This window comes from Leptidea sinapis, chromosome 9 (assembly GCF_905404315.1).
Source record: "Leptidea sinapis chromosome 9, ilLepSina1.1, whole genome shotgun sequence".
Lineage (NCBI taxonomy): Eukaryota > Metazoa > Arthropoda > Insecta > Lepidoptera > Pieridae > Leptidea > Leptidea sinapis.
Genome location: NC_066273.1, coordinates 12,074,163 through 12,095,485, shown reverse-complemented (window position 1 = coordinate 12,095,485; position 21,323 = coordinate 12,074,163). Strand labels below are relative to the sequence as shown.

At 35.9% G+C, this 21,323-nt stretch overlaps 2 protein-coding genes across 2 annotated transcripts in view; both read right to left on the bottom strand.

Annotated features, from left to right (window-relative positions):
- LOC126966158 (tryptophan--tRNA ligase, cytoplasmic) overlaps positions 1-21,323 on the bottom strand; it is a 373,239-nt gene that overhangs the window by 159,831 nt on the left and 192,085 nt on the right. The gene's annotated exons all lie outside the window — the stretch shown is intronic.
- Positions 60-10,440, bottom strand: LOC126966176 (uncharacterized). Its single transcript, XM_050810134.1, has 7 exons — positions 10,358-10,440; positions 7,667-7,690; positions 6,742-6,947; positions 6,002-6,131; positions 3,931-4,095; positions 1,808-1,995; positions 60-230 (listed from the first exon to the last, which is right to left on the bottom strand). Exons 1-7 carry the CDS (start codon positions 10,401-10,403, stop codon positions 123-125), a joined length of 867 nt encoding a protein of 288 aa, XP_050666091.1. The 5' UTR covers positions 10,404-10,440; the 3' UTR covers positions 60-122.

Below are 21,323 nucleotides of genomic sequence, written 5' to 3'. Positions count from 1 at the left end.
CGGGGTATTTAATTTATATGGCAAAACAATGTTTGCCGGGTCAGCTAGTAAAATATATATTACACCAGCAATTAATTTTATTTGGAAACAGTGAAATACAATAATAGTATACAATATACAAATTAGCATTTAATATTCCACGGATCATTTATGAAGTATGTATGCAAAGAGATGACAGTGTATTTCTGCGTCAATTCATAGTAACATTCCGGGGCATATGGAACCACCATCTGAAACATAAAATGGAACTCAGTAAACAGCCGGTCATGAAATGATTAAGGACGTCCTTTTCTGCCCCATTTTGATATTGTTACATCGAATGTTAGCGATAATACGATAGGTACTATCGACAAAATTGAATCGTGTCCCACCTTATCTGCCACCTGTCACTTGTCACATTTCCTAAGTGACTGTTGTCATTTTATTTGACATAGACAGTCCACCGATTGTCATACAATCTTTTTCGTTCAAATTTAAACCTATATTTATGATTTTAAAAGAATTATAACATCGTAGTGGGTCATGAATTAATTTTGTCGATGTTACTCACCGTAAAGGAACCTTGACTTGTTTACAAAAACATGTTTTTATTGTTACTAACTACTACAGCGTTCAACAACATTCTAAAATATCCTTACAGGAACGAATAATCCTAACAGGTATGAATAATGTAATCTTTAAGTATGGAGTTGGATATTAATATTAATCTTATATATACTTCTTTTAATTTGAATTAATTTCGTTGAATTTTTAAAAAGTTTTTGATGTCATTTTACTAACGCACTTTTGATATCAGTTAAAATTTTTTGATATCTGTAAAGCCTCCTCCCCACTATCGATGGTCGGTACTACCTAGTAATGAACCGATTTTAATTTTGCATAGGTACTGTGTTCAGTTTGATACAACTTGAGAGATAGGATAGTTTTTATTTCAATTATTTATTTTTTTGTTTCGTTAATACACACATCAAAAGCGTCTAAGCAACATGCATGATATTACTAATTTACTTACTTATGTAACTTAGTTTCTGCAGTATATTCTAATATTAATAATTTCTGTTATTTTTACATCATAGGACCCTAAAAATATTATTTTAAAAATAAAATACAACGTTATAATGTGAAACACCATCCTAAAATTAAAATAAGAACATGTTGCTTAGACTTTTTTGATGTGTGTATTTTGAAGTCAAACTTCTTTGCGCGCATTTTTTACGGACGAAACGCAATATTAGGGACATGTAAATGTGGGACGTTTTTTTCCATGACGATCCCTCTTCTTGGACATAAACTCAAGAGTAAATGCATGAGGCACATAGCCTTGGAGCGAGAGTAGGGAGAGAGAAAGGGAGATGTATTCGTTTAGTTGTTATATATTAGAACTTAACTACTACACTATCAGGTTTTTATCTATATATTTAAAAATGAATTGCTGTTCGTTAGTCTCGCTAAAACTCGACAACGACTGGACCGATTTAGCTAATTTTGGTCTTGAATTATTTGTAGAAAACCTGGGAAGGTTTAAAAGCTGAATAAATATCAAAATGCTCGGAATTAAATAAAAACAACAATTTTGTTTTTCCTTTCATATGTCCCCCGTCGTTCAGAAATCAAATTGAAAGAATAGTTTAAAATGGATAACTAATTAGAATCTTTCCAACTTTATCAAGAGTTAATATTTCGTAGGTTTGAGAATCGTTTATCTATTTTAATACCCCAAAAATTTTAATTATTGATTTTCTTCTTATTACGGCAATACAACGTTTGCTGGATCAACTATTATTTTATAAATATCTAACTAACAAACCTCTGCAATCATTCGTCCGCCGCCGTTAAATAAATCAAACCAATCGCGTCTATCCTTGGATACTTCGGGAAGACTGCCGAAGAACTGGAATCCGACTCCAATCAGATCATGGTTGGACACCAGCGGGAACCAGGGCAACAGCTTGTCACAGGTCAGTTTGTGCGTCATATTCCAGAAGTAGTGAGTGCCTGCACATTGTTTTTTCATATATGTATAGATAGATACATATTTACTTATGTCTAAGGCTGAGATCTATAAAGTGTAATTTGATTTTTTTATGAAAATAAGGGACTAGACGAGCAGAACGTTCAGATGATGGTAATTGATACGCCCTACCCATTACAATGCAGTGCCGCTCAGGTTTCTTGAAAAATTCCAAAATTTCTGAGCGGCACTACAACTGCGCTCGTCACAGTGAGACATGTGATGTTAAGTCTCATTTGCTCAGTAATTTCACTAACTACGGCGCCCTTCAGACCGAAACTGAAAATAGACGTGGGCGTCACGCACGGACCTCTACTATTTACTACTGGACTGGCGGCTGTCAAAGTGCTTTTGTGCCTGTTTGATATTCGCCATTTTTGCGCTGTTGGCCATAGCGAGGGTCTGCGGTACTAAAACTAGTGATGACGACGACCTCAGCTAAATAACATAGATGGTGGGAAACTATTTATAAAACAAAATGTATACGTTATTACGTCGATTCCTGAAGTATAAATGACACGGAAAACGAACGAACTTAATTCAAAATGCAAAAATACTTCAGAGTACTATACGCTTCTGTCGCAGCCATTTGTATTATACTTCAGATTTAGTTCTTTGGACGCTCGCAAGTGGCGCTTCAAATAGGCATAAAAAAATTGCTGTCAACAGAACAGCTTGTCCAGTGGTATTTAAAACAGGTCAGACAATAGCGATGAGATGGCGAGCTGTCTGTATGACACTTGTCAATGCGATGTCTTGCCACTGTGTGTGATTGAATTACCAGAGCAAAATGTGTTTTTAAATCAATAAAGTAATTCCGAACTAATCATTTAATAAGGTAATTAATTTAAAACTTAATAGATGAATAACATGAGCTACTTATTAGTTAAGTTAGTAATTTATTTTATTTTCATTAACTCAATGAGAAGGTACCAAAATGTTCTGAAAAGGACAATCAATGGTAATACTTATCGTGCCGTAGTCTTAGGCCATCGGGGAAGAGAATACCAGGCGGAGTATATTAATATACCATTCTTCTTGGTATCATAATATACATTATCATTTATATCATATCATTTATACTGTAATTTATATTAGCTGCAAGCTGGACACAAAAATTACTGCAGCGCACTTCGCAGCCCTGTTGTACTTTATTATTTAAAAGCTCCGACCGCCAGAAAAATTCCACCTTCGCACGACACGCCACAAATTAGGATATCATCCCCACCATCTGGATGTGTGGCGGTCCTCCACAGTGCGGTTTTCAAGGAGCTTTCTTCCTCGTACTACTAAGCTGTGGAATGAGCTTCCTTGTGCGGTGTTTCCGGGACGATACGACATGGTTACCTTCAAAAAAAGCGCGTACACCCTCCTTAGAGGCCGGCCACGCTCTTGTGATTCCTCTGGTGTTGCAAGAGAATGTGGGTGGCGGTGATCACTTAACACCAGGTGTAACCGTACCGCACCCGTACGCTCGTTTGTCCTCCTATTCCATAAAAAAAAGGCATACCAAGAAGCTCAAAAATTTTTGGAATCATCTACGACTTTCTTGATATGACATAGAGCTGAAATTATATTCTCATTTCAAGGATATTGCATTATAGTAGTATACTGGTAGTCCATGAGCAGCAGATTTCCACTTTTCATCAGGTATGAAACTGGGTGGGCAAGTAGCCTCCGAATACAACAAAATTAACTTTAAAAAGTAGAAACTTTAGATAATGTTTTTAGCAGTTGTTCCACAGAACAGTCAAAAGAGATATCTTTAAACTGTTCTGTGAGTTTTTCCATCTGAAAATAATCATATTACGTAACATTAGCTTGTTATTGCTACTTTTTTGGCGTTCAATAAGTGATTTTAAATCCATTTTGGATAATAAATTTCCATAATGCAACAGTAAGCTCATTAAGCCTGTTACCCATTTTTGGATGGCAGTTCTGTTTCTTGAACAATGTCATGCTCAATTCAGCTTCAGTGCTGGGGATCCTGATGAGTTGACCTTCAAGATCATTAACCCACACCCCGCCATCTTGCAGCGTGTCTCCATTCTCTACCCTGGGACCAGCATTGGCTTGTAACGATGCTGAAATAACCCAACAATTATTACAACTAAGCTACGGGCGAATTATAAGCTGGATGTTATGGAAAAATTATATTTAGCTATTTCTGAAAAAAAGATAATAAGGTTTTAAATGTACTAGATAATCTGAATGATGAATGTAATGTAAATTGATTTAAAAAATGAGGTAAATAGTCTACTCGCGAGCCGAGGATGTCGCACTAACTAGGGATTCCTCGTTGTCGAGATAGTTGAACGAGTAGATAAGTTGATTGTTCATTGCTAAGTCACGGACGAGTAAAAAAATAAGGACTCCGTGTCACCTTTCATAACAGTGAGGCTCCAAAATAAGCCGTTAAACGTGTAAATACATAGCCCCACGCATACACTTACACTAATACAAGCCAATCGGCCGCCATTATCAGATTTGCCATCGTCTGTGACAGATCAGTTTGCGTCGCAAAAAATATTTTAAAAATGCCGTCGTGCGTTGTGAAAAAGTGTAAAAACGATAGTATCAAGTATTTGTGGATATATGATTATTTAAGGGAGAAAAAATGTGTAAATGGTATACCCCGTAACCGCACTTGTTAAGGCGAAGAGTAAGCAGAAAACACGCAAATATGGTGTTTTTAGACAAGTTTTGTGGTGAAAGTTTAGCATTTCGAACTATGAACACTTACTTAATCCTGTTACACATATCCTTAAGTCTTATTTGTAGGATGCTAATGCTTGCTGTTGGTTATAGTTAACACTGTCGAGCCTTTTTGAACTACCACTTTTCTTTGAAGTTAAACAAGTTTTTTGGCATGGCGTGACGCATTTTTTTTGGTACTTCTCTCAGAAAAGTTATTCTTATAGCTTGTACTTTTTTGTGTAGGTTCATTTATTCAGATTAGTAGTGAATAACGAGGATTGTAAGCATATAAACTGTTTTCTACGAAAGAATTTTGAAAATATTGGCTTTGTTACATAGATGGCGGGCCGGCAGCCGTGAACTCATATCGCTCAAGGTCGCTGGCATTTAGTGTCGCCTTAATATCACGGCGTGGAGTCCTTCTTATTTTACTAGTCCGTGTGCTTAGTGTGACGAATGTGGCTCTTTCATTCCAGTTATAGCTACAAATTTGCCTTTCTTGATCGAGGTAAAAGTCAAACAAAAAACGCTTTCATATAATGAATGCAGCACCTTACAAATTAATGTGCTATGTATATTAAGCCATTGTAAAATGCTCTATTTGATTGAAAAGAGTGGCCGTTGAGTTTTTTGTATGTTCTTTTCGAGCTCTACTTTTTACGAATGGTAAATAAAATTATGGTAAATTCAGTAATTTAAAAGAAATATTTGTAGTAACGTTTCAAAAGAGCTTAGTTTAAGCCTAATTGAATAAAAAGTTTATTTGTTTTTTACTATAAGGCTTTTTGACGTGTTTCCTTTTTGAGGTTCGTACCATAACAACTACTCTTTGTAATATTTTAGCAAGGTACACAGACACTGAACTGATTTCTAAGAGAGTCAATTACAAGATAACGCAATGAAAATATTCCAACGCAAAAAATACAGTACACAAAGAAGGACTTAAAGAAAATTTTGAACCGAATAAAGTATTTATGAAAAATTTTAAATATCCAATAAAAAATTTGGAAGTTGCTTCCCAAATATAAACTTTGGAATTAAAAATCTCCGAATTTGCAGCTATAACAACATTCTTTTTTTTTAAATAATTTAATAGAATTAGTACATTTCTAAAACTTAAACCGAACAATTTTTCAGTTTAATAGGTAAATTTTGAAAAAAACAAAAGAAAATCAGTAAAATAAATGCCCATTTGCAGCTTAGCCACATAATCAACACAAATATTGTAGGATTGGTTGTAGCGTCTACAATCCTAGTCAGTCCGCGCCTTAATATTTATTAATATTAGATCACCTTCAGACACATAATATTGTGTAGCTGTCCAATAGTCCCGCGCGGGTTCAGAGTCCGTGGCCGGAGCGTGCCACCTCACTAATCTCTTGTCTGGCTCTATCGTTGCTGATTTGAAATCGTCCACGGGAAACTGCAACATACATTTTTTATACAGAGGCAAACGGGCAAGAGGCTCACGGGATGAGAGTGGTGAGGCAACCGCCTGTGGCCTGCAACAAAAGTTGTCAAGAGATGCGTTGCTGGCCTTTAAGGTGGGCGTATGCTCTTTTCTTGAAGGTCCCTAAGTCGTATCGGTTCAGGAAAACGGCAGCTGGTAATTGATTCCACAAAGTGCCGATGCGTCAGCGACTCATCCTCCCTGTGCAGTGGCGGAATGGCTGGCTGGCTGATATTTCTTTGGACAGCCTTGGCGAGTGACCAGGATGCACGATCTCCCGAGGGAAGGCGTGCAAGTCTCGCCATTTCTGCCAATGTGCAGATCAGTAGAATTAGTAGTAGTAGTAAGATTGACGACGTGGACAGCGTTAAGCAGCTAATTAAACCAGAACAGCGACGGTCTCGGCGGCGTACGGCGTGGCACTCAATAGTTTTGTCTTCCCAAGATTGCTTAGCGGCCGTGTTAATTATGTGTATGTGTGCGTGCGTCTGTTCGGGCTCTCTAGTATGAGTACTGATCTATTACTGCAGTGTCATGATGACCTGAATCTGGTTTTGGTTGGTCTTAAACCTCTATTTCTCACCCCAATCTGCAGCCCAGCAACAAAACCCGTCATCGCAAACAGTGGACAGACATATCTCCCCGCTGTACAGTACATCTTCAACTCTCTCATTGGCCCAGGGGGTCTGTCGGTTCTCAGCCAACCACTGCTCTCAGCTTCTCTTATTGTCCGGGGTATATTGAGAAATACTTCCTTGTTGATCATTGCGTCTGACTCCCCAAATTTCACTGCGAGGGAAATAAAATTATATACATGTCATTATTTTGATTAGATAGTATGATGTTTTTTTGTGACAATAAGGAACGACACGAGCACGACGTTCATGGTATTTGCTCCGCCCTGCCCAATACAATGCAGTGCCGCTCAGGATTATTGAAAACCCCATAAGTTCTGAGTGACACTACAATTGCGCTCGTCACCTTGATTCATGTTAAGTCTAATTTTCCCAGTAATCTCACTAGATCGGCGCCCTTCACACCGAAACACATTACTGCTTCACTAGTGAATAGGCGCCGTTGTGGTTTCCATAATCTAGCCGGCATCCTGTGCAAAGGAGCCTTTCTTGGTCAAATTTTTACAATATTTCATATCAAATTATAACTCGCGCGTGCGACTAAAGCACGTCTCACCTATAACTATGTCTGTAGTTACAATCCTACCTTGGCTGCTACCGAATGAGACAACAAAATACAAGCTTTCAAATAAAAAAAAATTTATCAAAATCGGTTCACCCAATCCAAGGATCTAAGGTAACAAACATAAAACGAATTGAGAACCTCCTCCTTTTTGTTAAGTCCGTTACAAAGCGCGTACAACCACTTAAAAGGTCTTCTTCTGTGATTCCTTTGGTATTGCACGAGAATGAGAGGTGATCACTTAACATCAGTAGAACTATACGCTTATGTATCTTCCTCTTCTATAAAAAAAAATGAAAATAGTAGCTTACCCCTTAGTCCATTGTACTTGACACCTGAAAACGAAATAATTTAAACATAAATCTGAATTAAATTATCAAAAGATAATGTTGTGGAAAACATTAATACTTCACCAAAAGCAATTTACAAAAACAAAAAGTAACTAAATATAACCTAGCTATAAATAGAAAATCGCATTAATTCAGTCTGCTGTAAAGGTTACCTTGAAGCAGGCAAAAATCTCGAAATTCACAAATTAATATAAAATCAAATTAACAGCGCTTATAATCTAAATACTCGTATCTTATTTAAATACATAATTCAAGAATAATACTATAATCCAGTTGAAGTATGAAAATATTAACCATGCCTGATTTTTACTTATGACTTAGTTTCGTATGTATTCCTATAGAATGAGCTAACTTCCGCAGTGTTTTCAGGACAATACGATATGAGTACCTTCAAAAAAGCACGATCACCTTCCTAAACGGGTTCTGTGATTAAATATACATTAATTATAATTCACCAGTGGGAGGCTCCTTCGCACCGGATGCCGGCTAGATTATGGGCACCCCAACGGCGCCTATTTCTGCCGTGAAGCAGTAATGTGTAAGCATTTCTATGTTTCTGTCTGAAGGGTGCCGTAGCTAGTGAAATTACTGGGCAAAAGAGACTTGACATCTTACGTCTAAAGGTGACGAGCGCAGTTGTAGTGTCGCTCAGAACTTTTGGGTTTTGAATAATCTTGAGCGGCACTGCATTGGGCAGGGCGTATTAGCTGAACGTCCTGCTCGTCTCGTCCCTTATTTTCATAAAAAAAAGTGGGTGCTGTGGTGACCACTTAAGATCCATCTTGACCCGTTTATCTACCTCTCCCATATCACTGCATAGTATAAGAGAAAGTTCTTCCCGGTGTCTGTCCCTATGTATGGTTACATCTTTAAAACTACGCAATTAATTTTGATGCGGTTTATTTTAATACATAGAGTGATTCAAGAGGAAGGTTTACATGCATAATACAGTAGAGAAACACTGATAATTATAGATGTTTCTAATGTTATGTCGGCAATAACACTTTTTTTGCGCTTACATTGAAAACACTGGCTGAACCCTACGACGTAATTAGATGAAAACAATGTACTACACTATTGTACATCTTAAAATGGTCTACTAAAAATTTCGCTATGGTATATGTCTATCTCTTAGGGATAACCGCAATAACCATTTTCATCCTTTACTTTTTACGGGAAATAATGGGTTATTTACGAAGAGATTTTAAGCAATACAGCATTAATTAATCCTTATCTAATGTAGGTAATTTAAATGGATCATTTCGAAGATTTTAGAGCTGTTAGATAGCCGATTAAAACAGGCCAGGAATATTAGTTTAGTGTGTGTGACAAGCTTCGTCACTCTCGTGATTTGTATGACACTTTGTGTCTTAATGTATGTGAATTGCTCAAAATAGAGGTAAGTTCTAAACTCAATTTTTTTCGACGTTTTCACAGCTGTCATAGTCTATCTAGACGTAGGTATAAATGATCTAAGATAATAGATTTAAAATGCAGGGTTGGCGGTTGCGGCGGTACCGGTCGGGAAAGCCTTAGAATTAGTAACATCAAGTTTATAAACTATTGCAGTCTACGAAATAGAAACCTTATTTTTGTATGTTATCGTCGTTTATTGTTGAGATATAAATAATAAATAACATAATATTTATTTTATTTTTACTAATCACTTTTGACAGAACGCAGTCTGTGCGGGTAGCTAAAATAAAACTTAATACGTCTACGCAATCTCTACCACAGTGTAACAGCTACACTAGTGCTTTAAATGACATTAAAAGGAATCAATTAAAAAAAAAATTTAATCAGGGTATTAAGAAAGAATTGTCAGGCGGGTGACAAGACGTGTGCATTGGGCGCTGCACATTACTGTTTTTAATTTTTATGTTTAGGTTAAAGATAAAATGTTATTACTCGTTTGAGCTCCTAATCTTAAGTTAGGGCGAAAATATTTAGCAGTACGAGCTATGTTCCTAAAGTAGTATCTGAAAGCGCTATTTGTTTAGCCAGAATGTAAGAAGAGTGCGATAGATGAAGTGTAACGAGGAGCTATAAGACCTTACCTGTACCTTACCTTACTGGTTACCACCTGGATACAAATCGTTCCTTTAATCGTTACAAACTTCAAAATTATTCAAAAAGGTAGTTATTGCTTGTTTTGTATTTACAGGACAATACGACTTGGGTGCCATTAAAACAAACGGTGTAAAAGGTGCCTAAAAGAACGGCAAAACTCTTGCAATACCGGAGGAATCGGAACATATAGGCGATGTTGATCATTTAACACAGGAGACCCATACGCTCATTTGTCCTCCTTATCACATTTTAGTGACAATATGGAACAAGACGAGCATAACATTAAGCTGAGGGTAACTGATTCGCCCTGCCCATTACAATGCCGTGCCGCTCAGGATTCTTGAAAAACCCAAAAATTCTGATCGGCGCTACAATTGCACTCGCTTCCTTGAGACATAAGGTGTTAAGTCTCATTTGCCCAGTAATTTCACTAGCTACGGCGCACTTCAGACCGAAACAATAAATAATACTTAATAATTACTGCTTCACGGCAGAAAAAGGCGCCGTTGTGGGACCCATTATCTAGTCGGCATACTGTGCAAAGAGCCCTTAGTAGTAGTAAAAAAACATGTACACACTTACCGCTTGAGAATGACACGGCGGCTAACACAATAAGTAACAACTTCATTATGGTATAATATTAAGTTGAAGCGTCTTAAACCACAATGGTCATGAGATGAACGCAATGGGTTATATATCAACAAATGCTTTAGCTATATATAAAAATCAATTGCTGTTCGTTTGTCTCGCTAAATGCTAGAAAATGCTGGCCAGATATATTTCTTTTATTATTGAGCATACTAGTACGGGGCATACTAGTTCCACAATTTTTTCTCCCATAAATAATCATATATAGCCAGCCACAAATACTTTTATAGTACCTATCGTTTTTACACTTTTTCACAACGCACGACGGCATTTTTAAAATATATTATTACGACGGATCGGCTTGTATTAATGTTGCGTTGGGCTATGTATATACTCGTTTACCGGCTTGTTTTGGTTCTTCACTGTTATGTAAGTTAACACGGAGTCCTTCTTTTTTTACTCGTAATCGACAATAAGGGACTAGACGAGCAGGACGTTCAGCTTATGGTAATTGATAAGCCGTGCCCATTACAATGCAGTGCTGCTCAGGATTTTTAAAAAACTCAAAAATTTTGAGCGCTACTACAACCGCGCTCGTCACCTTGAGACATAAGATGTTAAGTCTCATTTGCCCAGTAATTTCTTTAGCTACGGCGCCCTTCTGACCGAGGCACAATAATGCTTACACATTATTTTATAGCGATCGAAATGACTGTAGGTACAATATTGTATATTTTTATTGAAAAGAGCGCAAAAAATGAATGCTGGGAGAGTTTCTTGCGCCCCTTCTTCTCTCTCAGAGTGCCATTTTGTTTCCAAAATCTAGTATATTAGAAATGACATCCAATAAATTCTAAAGGAATCAATTTTGAGAAAATAAATACCTTTTATGCCATAACTGCTTCGCAGAAATGGGCGTCGTTGCTGTGCCTAGTCAGCATCCTATGCAAACAGTACTGCTTTCACTCATTTGTGTTCTTCATTTTTTATTAACAACTACAAAATCGATTGATATTTTGGGAATATATTGCGATATTTTCTTTGGTTCATTTAAACTACTTAATTTGGTGTCTTCAAATTTGTAGGTAGTTGTTTAACGAGACTATCTTGTTTGTTTCTTAATTGATATCAATTCGTGATTTACAATGTTGATAAAACCTTATTGTTAGCTGAATTATAAATTTTCCATCAACCTATGTTAAAAGCGCTTACAGCGTGTGGCGTTTCGCCAAAAACGAAACGAATAGTTGAACGAAAAGGGAGTTGTCGTAACTAACTAATCATGAAGGACGATTGGGTGTATGTATAGATTAACTGTATGTGTATGAATTTCTTTCGAACTATACAATCAGTTTCCAGTGAGAGGCTTCTTTGCACAGGATGCCGGCTAGAGTATGGGAACCACAACGGTGCGCATTTCTGCCGTAAAGCAGTAACGTGGAAGCATTACTGTGTTTCGGTCTGAAAGGCGCCGTGGCTAGTGGAATAACTGGGCAAATTAGACTTGATATCTTATATCTCAAGGTGACGAGCGCAATTGTATTGCCGCTCAGAATTATTGTGTTGTTCAAGAATCCTGGCACTATATTGTAATGCGCAGGGCGTATCAATTACCATCAATTGAATGTCCTGCTCGTCTCGTTCCTTATTTACATAAAAAATATAGGAGCTTTGTTGAACTATTGTTTCTTCTCAGTACCTACTTAAATTACTTGGCTTTGATAAATTCATACATACCTCAAACCAGATTATATTTATTCATAACAAATTAATGCATATATTAGCAATCCCTTATATAATTATATTACATGATTAGTAAAAACTATGGTATACAACACTGTTAAACATTATATCGTGGAACTACCTTCCAGGGACGACTGGATGAACAACAAAGTCTCGTGGAAGGACGGGACCCTCATAAGGTTCACCGATGGGTCCGAAATGGAAAATGAAGTTGGCTGTGGGGTCTATGGAGAACGCCCCAGGCTCAAATCCAGCACAAACCTGGGGAGCTTTGCCTCGATATTTCAAGCAGAGGTGTACGCCATCTTAGAATGCGCGGAAACCAATATCCAAAAAGGCTACTTCATTCATAACATATACATTCACTCTGATAGTCAGGCAGCATTGTTGGCTTTAGACGCTGACTTGACGGCATCAAAGTTAGTCAATAATTGCATTGAATGCCTGAATTCATTAGGCATGAAGAACAGAGTGATTCTCAGATGGGTCCCAGGGCATGCCGGAATCATAGGCAATTAAATGGCCGATGAGCTCGCAAGAGCTGGAGCTAAAGCAGTCCAATATGGTCGAGAACCTATTTGTGGAGTGCCTAAGAGCGCCATCCGACGCACCCTTAGAAACCAATGTAAACAAAAAGCACTATAACGCTGGAACAACTCTTTAGGTTTAAACCACTCTAAAGCACTGATAAGGGCATTCAACAGTAGATATGCGAATGAAGCGCTATTCTTGAACAGGAAAAATTTATGCATTCTCACCAGGATGCTAACTAGGCTCTGTCGCCTAAACAAGCACCTCAGTGTGGTCGGCATCAAAAATGACAAAATTTGCAGATTTTGCCTTGAGGCTGATGAAACGCCTATACATCTACTCTGCGATTGCCGCCCACTAATGCATAAGCGTAACACAATCTTTGGCGACTACACCTTGCCACCAGATGGTGTTTGCAACACTCGCGTCAAGGAGTTACTGCGGTTCATAAAGGCGGCAGGGCTTGACGACGAGCTTTAGTATGAGTGGCGAACACAATAGTTCAACTTTGGAGTTCAACTTTCTAGTAATCTTTAGGACTAGGAAATAGTCACCCTCTTCAAATAATAATAATAATAATGGTATACAATAAAATCTTAATAAATATATTTTTATTTGGATAGAACAAACTCTGTCGTGTTGACTAGTAAATATATGAATAATAATTAGCAAGATTTAAAATATTATCATCGACAAAAAGCATTAAGATAACGATCTGCACGTTTGGACGGAACTCAAATTTACGTCTACGGTGTATTTCGGTGATGGTAGCATCAATTTGTTCAGATTCTTCAAGTTAATTAACTGAAATTATTGTATTGGTTCCCAGTCAGTACAAAAGTTTTATAATAATAATAACTTTATTTTCTCACCAACAACCAAAATTACAATACAACAGAAGCCTAAAAAATACAGGGGATACCAAAGTTTTGATCGTGGATCGCTGATGCCTGTGGTAGGTAATAAAATACTGTATTACTGGTCACCAGGATTCCACTTTTACACAGGGAGTAAAAAGCTCAAAAAATCTAAGGATAGAGGTAAAGGTGTGTGTGTATGCATGAGAGGAAGAGAGGGTGTGTGTGTGAGAGAGAGAGAGAGGTTGTATGTGCAAACATACGAGTACGTGCGATATCCGTGTTTTCGGTTCATAGGTGAGCTAACCATCCAAGACCTCCCGAAGTCCCTCTGTGTGACAGTAGTCTTGCAAAAGGAGCGATTCGTGTGCAGTTGTTCGACACTTGACATGTACAAGTGTCGAGTTAGACCATACAGACATAAAAGCTTATGGGGCTTATTGTAAAGGTACGGTCCTAGAAACACAAAGAATGTGCATTATGCAATTATGAATGACTTCCAATAATAAACTGCTGCGGAGTCCAAAATCAGTGATCGCAAATCAAGAACAAATTTTCTGATTTTAAGTCTGATTTAAGATTTTTAGTATCACTCCAAAATGAATCAATAGAAAAATAACTGTTTTATTATCCTGTCGCTACTCGCCTACAATAATTATCATTGAAGCGCCAAATGTGCCCTTCTCATATGTGTACATTTGCTTTGGAAAAACTAAAAAAAAAAACCCTATTTTTATCCATAAATATGAGGGGCGTTCAATAAATAGTGACTCAGATCTTTTCGTCCAAAAAAGTAGGTAAATATGGCTGGTAAAAAATATATAATTTTAGTATCTTTTGTGTTATAGAAATGGTATTCTTTTGTTTTCAGATTTTCAGAGAGGCAGTGGGCAGGGCACATAGTTGAATTAGCAATAATATTTAATGAATGCATAGATGAGGGTGTGTTCCCTGACCTCATGAAACACAGCAAAGTTATACTTTTGTTTAAATCGGGCAGTTCTTTTGACCCTGCTAATTTCAGACCTATTTCAGTTTTTAGTAAAATTTTTGAAAAATTTTTGCTTCAACAGTTACAAATGCATTTTTGTAAATTAATGAACAAAAATCAATTTGGTTTCACTAGAGGCTTATCAACAATTAATGCGGGTACTAGACTCATTGAGCACATCTTTGACGCCTGGGAAGAGTCACAGGATGCATTGGGCATGATTTATTTGTGATTTGTCCAAAGCATTTGACTGCGTCCACCATGAAACTTTACTCCTAAAACTAAAACATTATGGAGTGAAAAATAGAGCCCTAAATCTGTTAAAATCATATTTAAGCGAAAGAGTTCAGATAGTCGATGTAAATGGCAAACGGTCTTCGGGTAAACCTGTAGGGATAGGTGTTCCACAGGCTTCTATTCTCGGTCCTTTCTTGTTTCTTATATATATTAACGATCTACCGTTTGTGGTAGATGATAGCCATGAGATTGTATTGTTTGCTGATGATACTTCACTTATTTTTAAAGTGAAGCGACGTGCGGATATTGATGACGAGGTAAACAATGCACTCTCAAAGATAGTGCGTTGGTTTGAGACGAATAATCTGCACTTAAACAGTAAAAAAACAAAGTGTTTAAGGTTCATTACACCAAACACAGCGGAGGTACAAACCAACGTACTTATAAATGACCTGAGATTGGAACTTGTGGACACTACGGTCTTCTTGGGTATCACGTTAGATAAAAAGCTTCAGTGGGGTCCACATATTACCCATCTAGCAGATAGACTCAGCTCTGCGGCATACGGCAGAAAGATTAGAGAGTACACGAATTTTGCGACCGCTAGATTAGTGTACTTCAGTTATTTTCACAGCATCATGACGTACGGTATATTACTATGGGGTCATGCTACTGACATTGATATAGTGTTTGCACTGCAAAAGAGAGCTGTTCGTGCTATATATCAGCTTGGTTATAGACAGTCTCTCAAAGAAAAATTTAAGAAATAAATATTATGACTGTTCATTCTCAGTACATTTATGAAAATTTAATATAATTATGTTCACAAAAATCGTCATCTTTTTGCTCTTAATAGTGATTTTCATTATTATAACACTAGAAATAAGGGATTGCTTATAACTAATTCTAGTAGGCTTCATAAGATACATAATAGCTTTAAGAGTAAATGTATACACTTCTACAATAGTGTCCCAGCCACTGTTCAGACATTATCTATAAATAAATTTAAATGTTTTATTAAAAAAATGGCTCTGTCGTAAATCCTTTTACTCCATTGGTGAATATCTAAATGATCGGACAGCCTGGGACTAGATTGTGATTATTTTATAGCGATAGAAATGACTGTACAATATTGTATATTTTTATTGAAAAGAGCGCAAAAAAAAGAATGCTGGGAGAGTTTCTTGCGCCGCTTCTTAACTCTCAGAGCGCCATTTGTTTCCAAAGCGTTAGTAGTATCTAGTAGTATAAGAAATGACATCAAAAAGAATTCTAAAGGAATCAATTTTGAGAAAATAAATGCCTTTTATGCCTTTTTATGAAGTACAGATGACCGTTGGGGCAGTAAAGTCCTCGAATAACGTACCGGAAGACGCAGTGTTCCCAGTGGTCCCCCACAAGATGGACCAACGATCTGATCAAGATCGCCGGAATAGTTTGGATGAGCGCAGCGCAGAACCGATCGTCGTGGAGATCTTTGGGGGAGGCCTTTGTCCAGCAGTGGACGTCTTCCGGCTGATGATGATGTCGGAGCGTGTTGTCAAAAATGGGTAACATTGAATAGCGTGCGGTTGGTATCTTACTACAGTTTTCATATTTATAACTCGTATGACAATAATAAATTTCGATAAAGCTAAGCATCTGCAAAAGTAATTTAGTAAAGCGTATGGTGAACTCGGGTACCGTGGCGCCGATCAGGCGTAGTTTTCAACATCTTGGCTTGAACCCAGAAATATAATAACCATTTTTATTTTCAGCAAGTCAAGTAAAATAATCTATTGTAAAGTTGCTATACTCTTTTTGAATTATGCGTCGTATGAAATATAGTCTCGTCACTACTTTAACAATCCAGTAAGAACAAATTACTGTCACTCGATTTTATAAAATGTAATGATCCAATTTTTAGTAAAGAATGCGTTGCCAATATAAATTCTATATTGTATTTTAGTAAATATTTTGAAGTGACATTGTGAATTAATGAATGAATAGGCCTTTATAGCAAACAATGTAAAGATGAGTACATTATATGATATAATCTAAGTATTATTCTAATCTAAATAATATAACCTAACCTAAGTGATATTATTATTCTTCATTATCTTGTCTTTCGACATAGACCTCCTACAGAATTTTCCATTGTGATCTGTCCAGTCACTTTTGAAATTATCTTCCCATCTGATGGGTTGTCTTCCTTGATTCCTTTTCCCTCGTCATGGATACCAATCTATAATATTGATTGTCCATTTTCCTATATTGCTTCTCATAATATGTCCTGCCCATCTCCATTTAAATACTTTTATCAATGATATTTAAAAGTACAGATATGTTACGTAGACAACATTCGGTGTTTGAAAATGATACACTAACGCACACATGAATAATTTAACATTGCAATAGCACACACCATTACGATTACACGTCAAAGAAGGATAGTTAATACAATTATCGCAAGCGAAAAAGAGTTGAATCTATTTTGCTAATTGCGTCGTATTTGTATAGGAAAAATACAGTTAATTCATCAGATATGATTTTTTACCGTACACCGTGATTTATGCCTAAATTACGATTCATTCATGAGTTCATGTAGTAAAAGCTATAAAGTAGTAAAACTGCATTGAAATTAGGTAGATAATGTGTCATTGATTTAATAAAAAAAATAATATTGATTATAATATATGGCCACATTGATGATATCAATTATTTATACATAAAATAATAAGAAACATACAGACACCAAAACAAATCGGAAAGGTATCTACAGTAACCTTTTTACAATTTTACTAACGACGGCTCCCAAAAAGTTTTAAGATTACAATTAAGTATCATTTTTTGTATCTTATATAATTTATGAATTTATTTGTTTGGAAGTCTCTTTGTTGAGGGCTTATTACAATAAGGTAATGGGAGAAGAAGAAAATGATCCATTGATTCTTCTGCAGTTAGCAAGGGATATACAGAAAGGGACAGTGTTACTGAAAAAACTCCTACGTAAACAAATAGTACTCACTGTCTACGTCCGCTACCTACCCTAAAACTTGTTTTAGTTGTTTGATAGTTCAGCTACCTATATACGCACTTGTTTATTAAAAAATATTACATTTCGTATTACATTCACAGCAACAACGACTTTTTTAGATCATTTCCTAAAATATTCTACCTCGATCATCCCGCAACAGACAGCATCAATATTTCGTCACTTCTGTACGTTAATCTATGATCGGCTTGGTGGCGATCAGCGTTGTCATGGCGACGTATTTATTTTGTTAGATAAATAATGAAATCAAATAAAATGTTAAAAATCATGATTTCTTAACTGTGGTATGTATTTCTATGTTTTTTTTTTACTTTCATAATAAGTGCATCTACCCATAACACAAGACAGCATTTTAATGTTTTACCTATATCAAATTGTAAGCAATTCTGTCAACAACAAACGCGTGTGTACCGTTTTCGTATCGAGAGAGCGACTACGACCAAAGGAACCAATTGACTCAATTAAGGCGATTGATTTTCAGTCAACATTTAGCATATTCTTGGTTTATTCTGAAGTATAACTTTATGGTAAGTTTATTTGTAAGGCCGTAAGTGTTTTTAAGTGCGTGATGTGTATCTGTGATACCTTTAATAAAAAAATAAATAAATACAATAATTAGTAACGCGGCACATACGAAATTTGGCAACATTTTAGTATTTTCATGGCCCTTTGATATGTTTAATACAAAGAATTAGATTATTTCAAAAGCAAATAAATCATCAGCCTTTTTATAACGCTGTTATGAAGTCCCGACTTTCAACATCCAAGTCATCATCAGCCTGGCGCAACTCTCTACTAAACTCGAATATGTATGGCATTGTGCTAAAAATAATGGCGGCAAACGCTGTCTCGCTCTAACATATATTCGACTCTTTTGTTTGTTTTAGTTTGAGTGTCATGTGACATGTCATTCATTCAAAATAAAAGTGACTGTTAACAATTTTTGTTACGAATTTTCGTTTTCTTTTACTTTATTCGTGTATTATTCAGGGTAATGTGCTTAATTATTTATATAATAAATGCGAAAGACTTTCTAAGCTATACCATGTAATAAAAAATGTGTAAATTATGTGGTTTCAAATCTGGCTGGTCAGATGGAAGTAAGAGAATTTACATGGCTAAATTATTTTTGGATATAGAAAGGTAAGCACTTATGAACTAATAATAATAAGCTAATAAAGAATGCTTAAAGTGATTTAAAGTGATAAAGTTTTGATTTAATTCATATAGAATAAAAATTATAATATTATAATCTATCTGTAGTGTTTGACACTTTTTTATCGATTGTCGATATTTTATTTTAAATTATTATTAAATTTATTTTCATTTATTTAATTTTTATGGTATCTATATTTTTGATTAATAAGTTTATTACCTTTTAAATCCTTTTTATTATATTATATTGTGGTTATGATGTGCAAAAAATATTTAAAGCCTAAAAAATAGGGTTAACTATCTTCTGCTAATATGTATTCTGTTATAATTTCAGATTCAGGACCCTCGCCTACGACTTTATTGCAACATCTGAAAAACGACTGTCTAAACCGAAACTACAACGCAAAACAAAACTATTAATAAAATATTAATTATGTTAATTGTTTTTAGAAGAGAGAGAAAGAGAACCTTAAAATAAGATATTATTTATATTAATTTAAATATATAATATATATATTAGTTAATTATCGATACAAATTATGTATTGATTCCAACCCTATATATTTATTATATTGGCAGCTCTGATATTACGTCATTAGTTGATTATGTTGGTATCAAGATTTAGTACAATACAATACAAGCGACATTTCTCATTATTTTGTATGGCACTCCCGTCTCTTGAACGTAGTGTTTAAATTCTCTATGGTCATCATTACCAGATTGACGCGACAAATGGAACTGTATTGAACATTTTTTAATTTATTTATTAAAGCCTATAACTAATTTATTTACAATATTTTATATATGTAGAACCCACTGCTGGGCAAAGGCCTCCCCTTTCTTCGCCCATTCGTCCTTATTGTTTGCTGTGCGGGACCATACCACTCCTTCGTAATTTACTAGCTCGTCTCTCCATCTAGTCTTCCTCTTCTTCTGTTGGCATCTAATGGGTACCAGTTTGTGTCTACTGCTTCATATTTCGTTACTTGCCCTTGATATACGGCCTGTCTCTGACTGTTAACGTTAAATTTGACTTAAACCTTAACTATAACATCTAATATGATGCCAGCCTTAGGGTTTGTAGCAATAACACGTATTTGAGTGCTGAGTTTTATTTAAGAATTACTAAATACCTTCGTGTGAACTGAGATATTGTTTTACTACTAAGTGCAACATATTATTTTTAAAACACACTTAATTTAATTAAATTTTGTCGATTTAACTGATGACCAAAGTAAAAGTCTAAGTGCTTGCCCCGCTCTCATCAAATTGCACAATGCGATTTCTGGATAGCTTCACCACTACTGCATACATATTTCCATAATGTTTTTAAAGGAGTTTTAGTAAATTTCATCATAAAAAAATTCTATTTCATTAAGCGTGCCTACATTCAAAGATCAAAGAGTTTTAATATAAAACTTTCCTCTTCCAATATAAAAAAATTGTTTCTATAAGTCGTGAAATATAATTCTATTAATTTCAACCAAAATCTTCAAGAATATTTTCCTCGTACGAATATTACCTTTTAAAACTTTCAACAATCTTTATAAAATTATGTATCTGACTAGATATTATATTAAAATTTAACCCTCCCGCTATCCACAGCAACACTGCATTAATAATAGCAGATTATATTATATTAAGACGTACGGAAGACGCAGTGTTGGTAGGCACACTCACAAGATGGTCCGATGATGTGGTCAAGATCGCCGGAATACGTTGGATGAGGGTAGCGCAGGACCGATCATCGTGGAAATCTTTGGTGAAGGCCAGTCAGATCGTCATCTTCATCATCATCATCAGCCAGAAGAAGTCCAGCAGTGGACGTCTTCTGGCTGATGATGATGATGAAGATGACGATCATATTATATTGTTAGCGTTTCTTCTGATACTTCTAAGGCTGAGATCATTAGAGCGTACTTAGACTTTACCTACGCAAAACTTAGCTGAGTGTAATAATAATAATAAATAAATCATTTTATTGCAGGTCAGGGACCTATATAAAACATGTTTACATATAAGTAGGTAGTCAAAATATTTTAAAATTATAAAAAGAATATGTATAAAGATAGTTAATGAATATAAAATTAAAGTCACTTCAAAAAAAATAGGCATTTTACGTTAGGGATCTGGTGTACCCTTAACGTGTAACCAGTGTTTGTAAAACACATTGTCAAGGGATGCCTCAGCGACGACTTTAATTATCTTATTATTAGAACTACGGACGGTTTCCCAGAAACCCGCTATTCTATTCCGTATAACAGCGTAGTAGTCCGAGACTCCAGCGTCGGTGAACATGCCCGACGCGCTACAATACCTCGGCATTTTTAATAAAATGCGAAGGGCATCATTATATTGAACACTGATGATGTTATAGGATCTTTTGGTGTAGTTGATCCATAACTGTGAAGA

Coding starts and splice junctions, on each gene's coding strand:
- LOC126966176 (XM_050810134.1), bottom strand. CDS start 10,403: ATGAAGTTGTTACTTATTGTGTTAGCCGCCGTGTCATTCTCAAGCG. Junction 4,096..6,001: donor ACAATATTATGTGTCTGAAG/GTGATCTAATAT, acceptor GGGTTATTTCAG/CATCGTTACAAGCCAATGCT. Junction 231..1,807: donor GCGGACGAATGATTGCAGAG/GTTTGTTAGTTA, acceptor TTTATGTTTCAG/ATGGTGGTTCCATATGCCCC.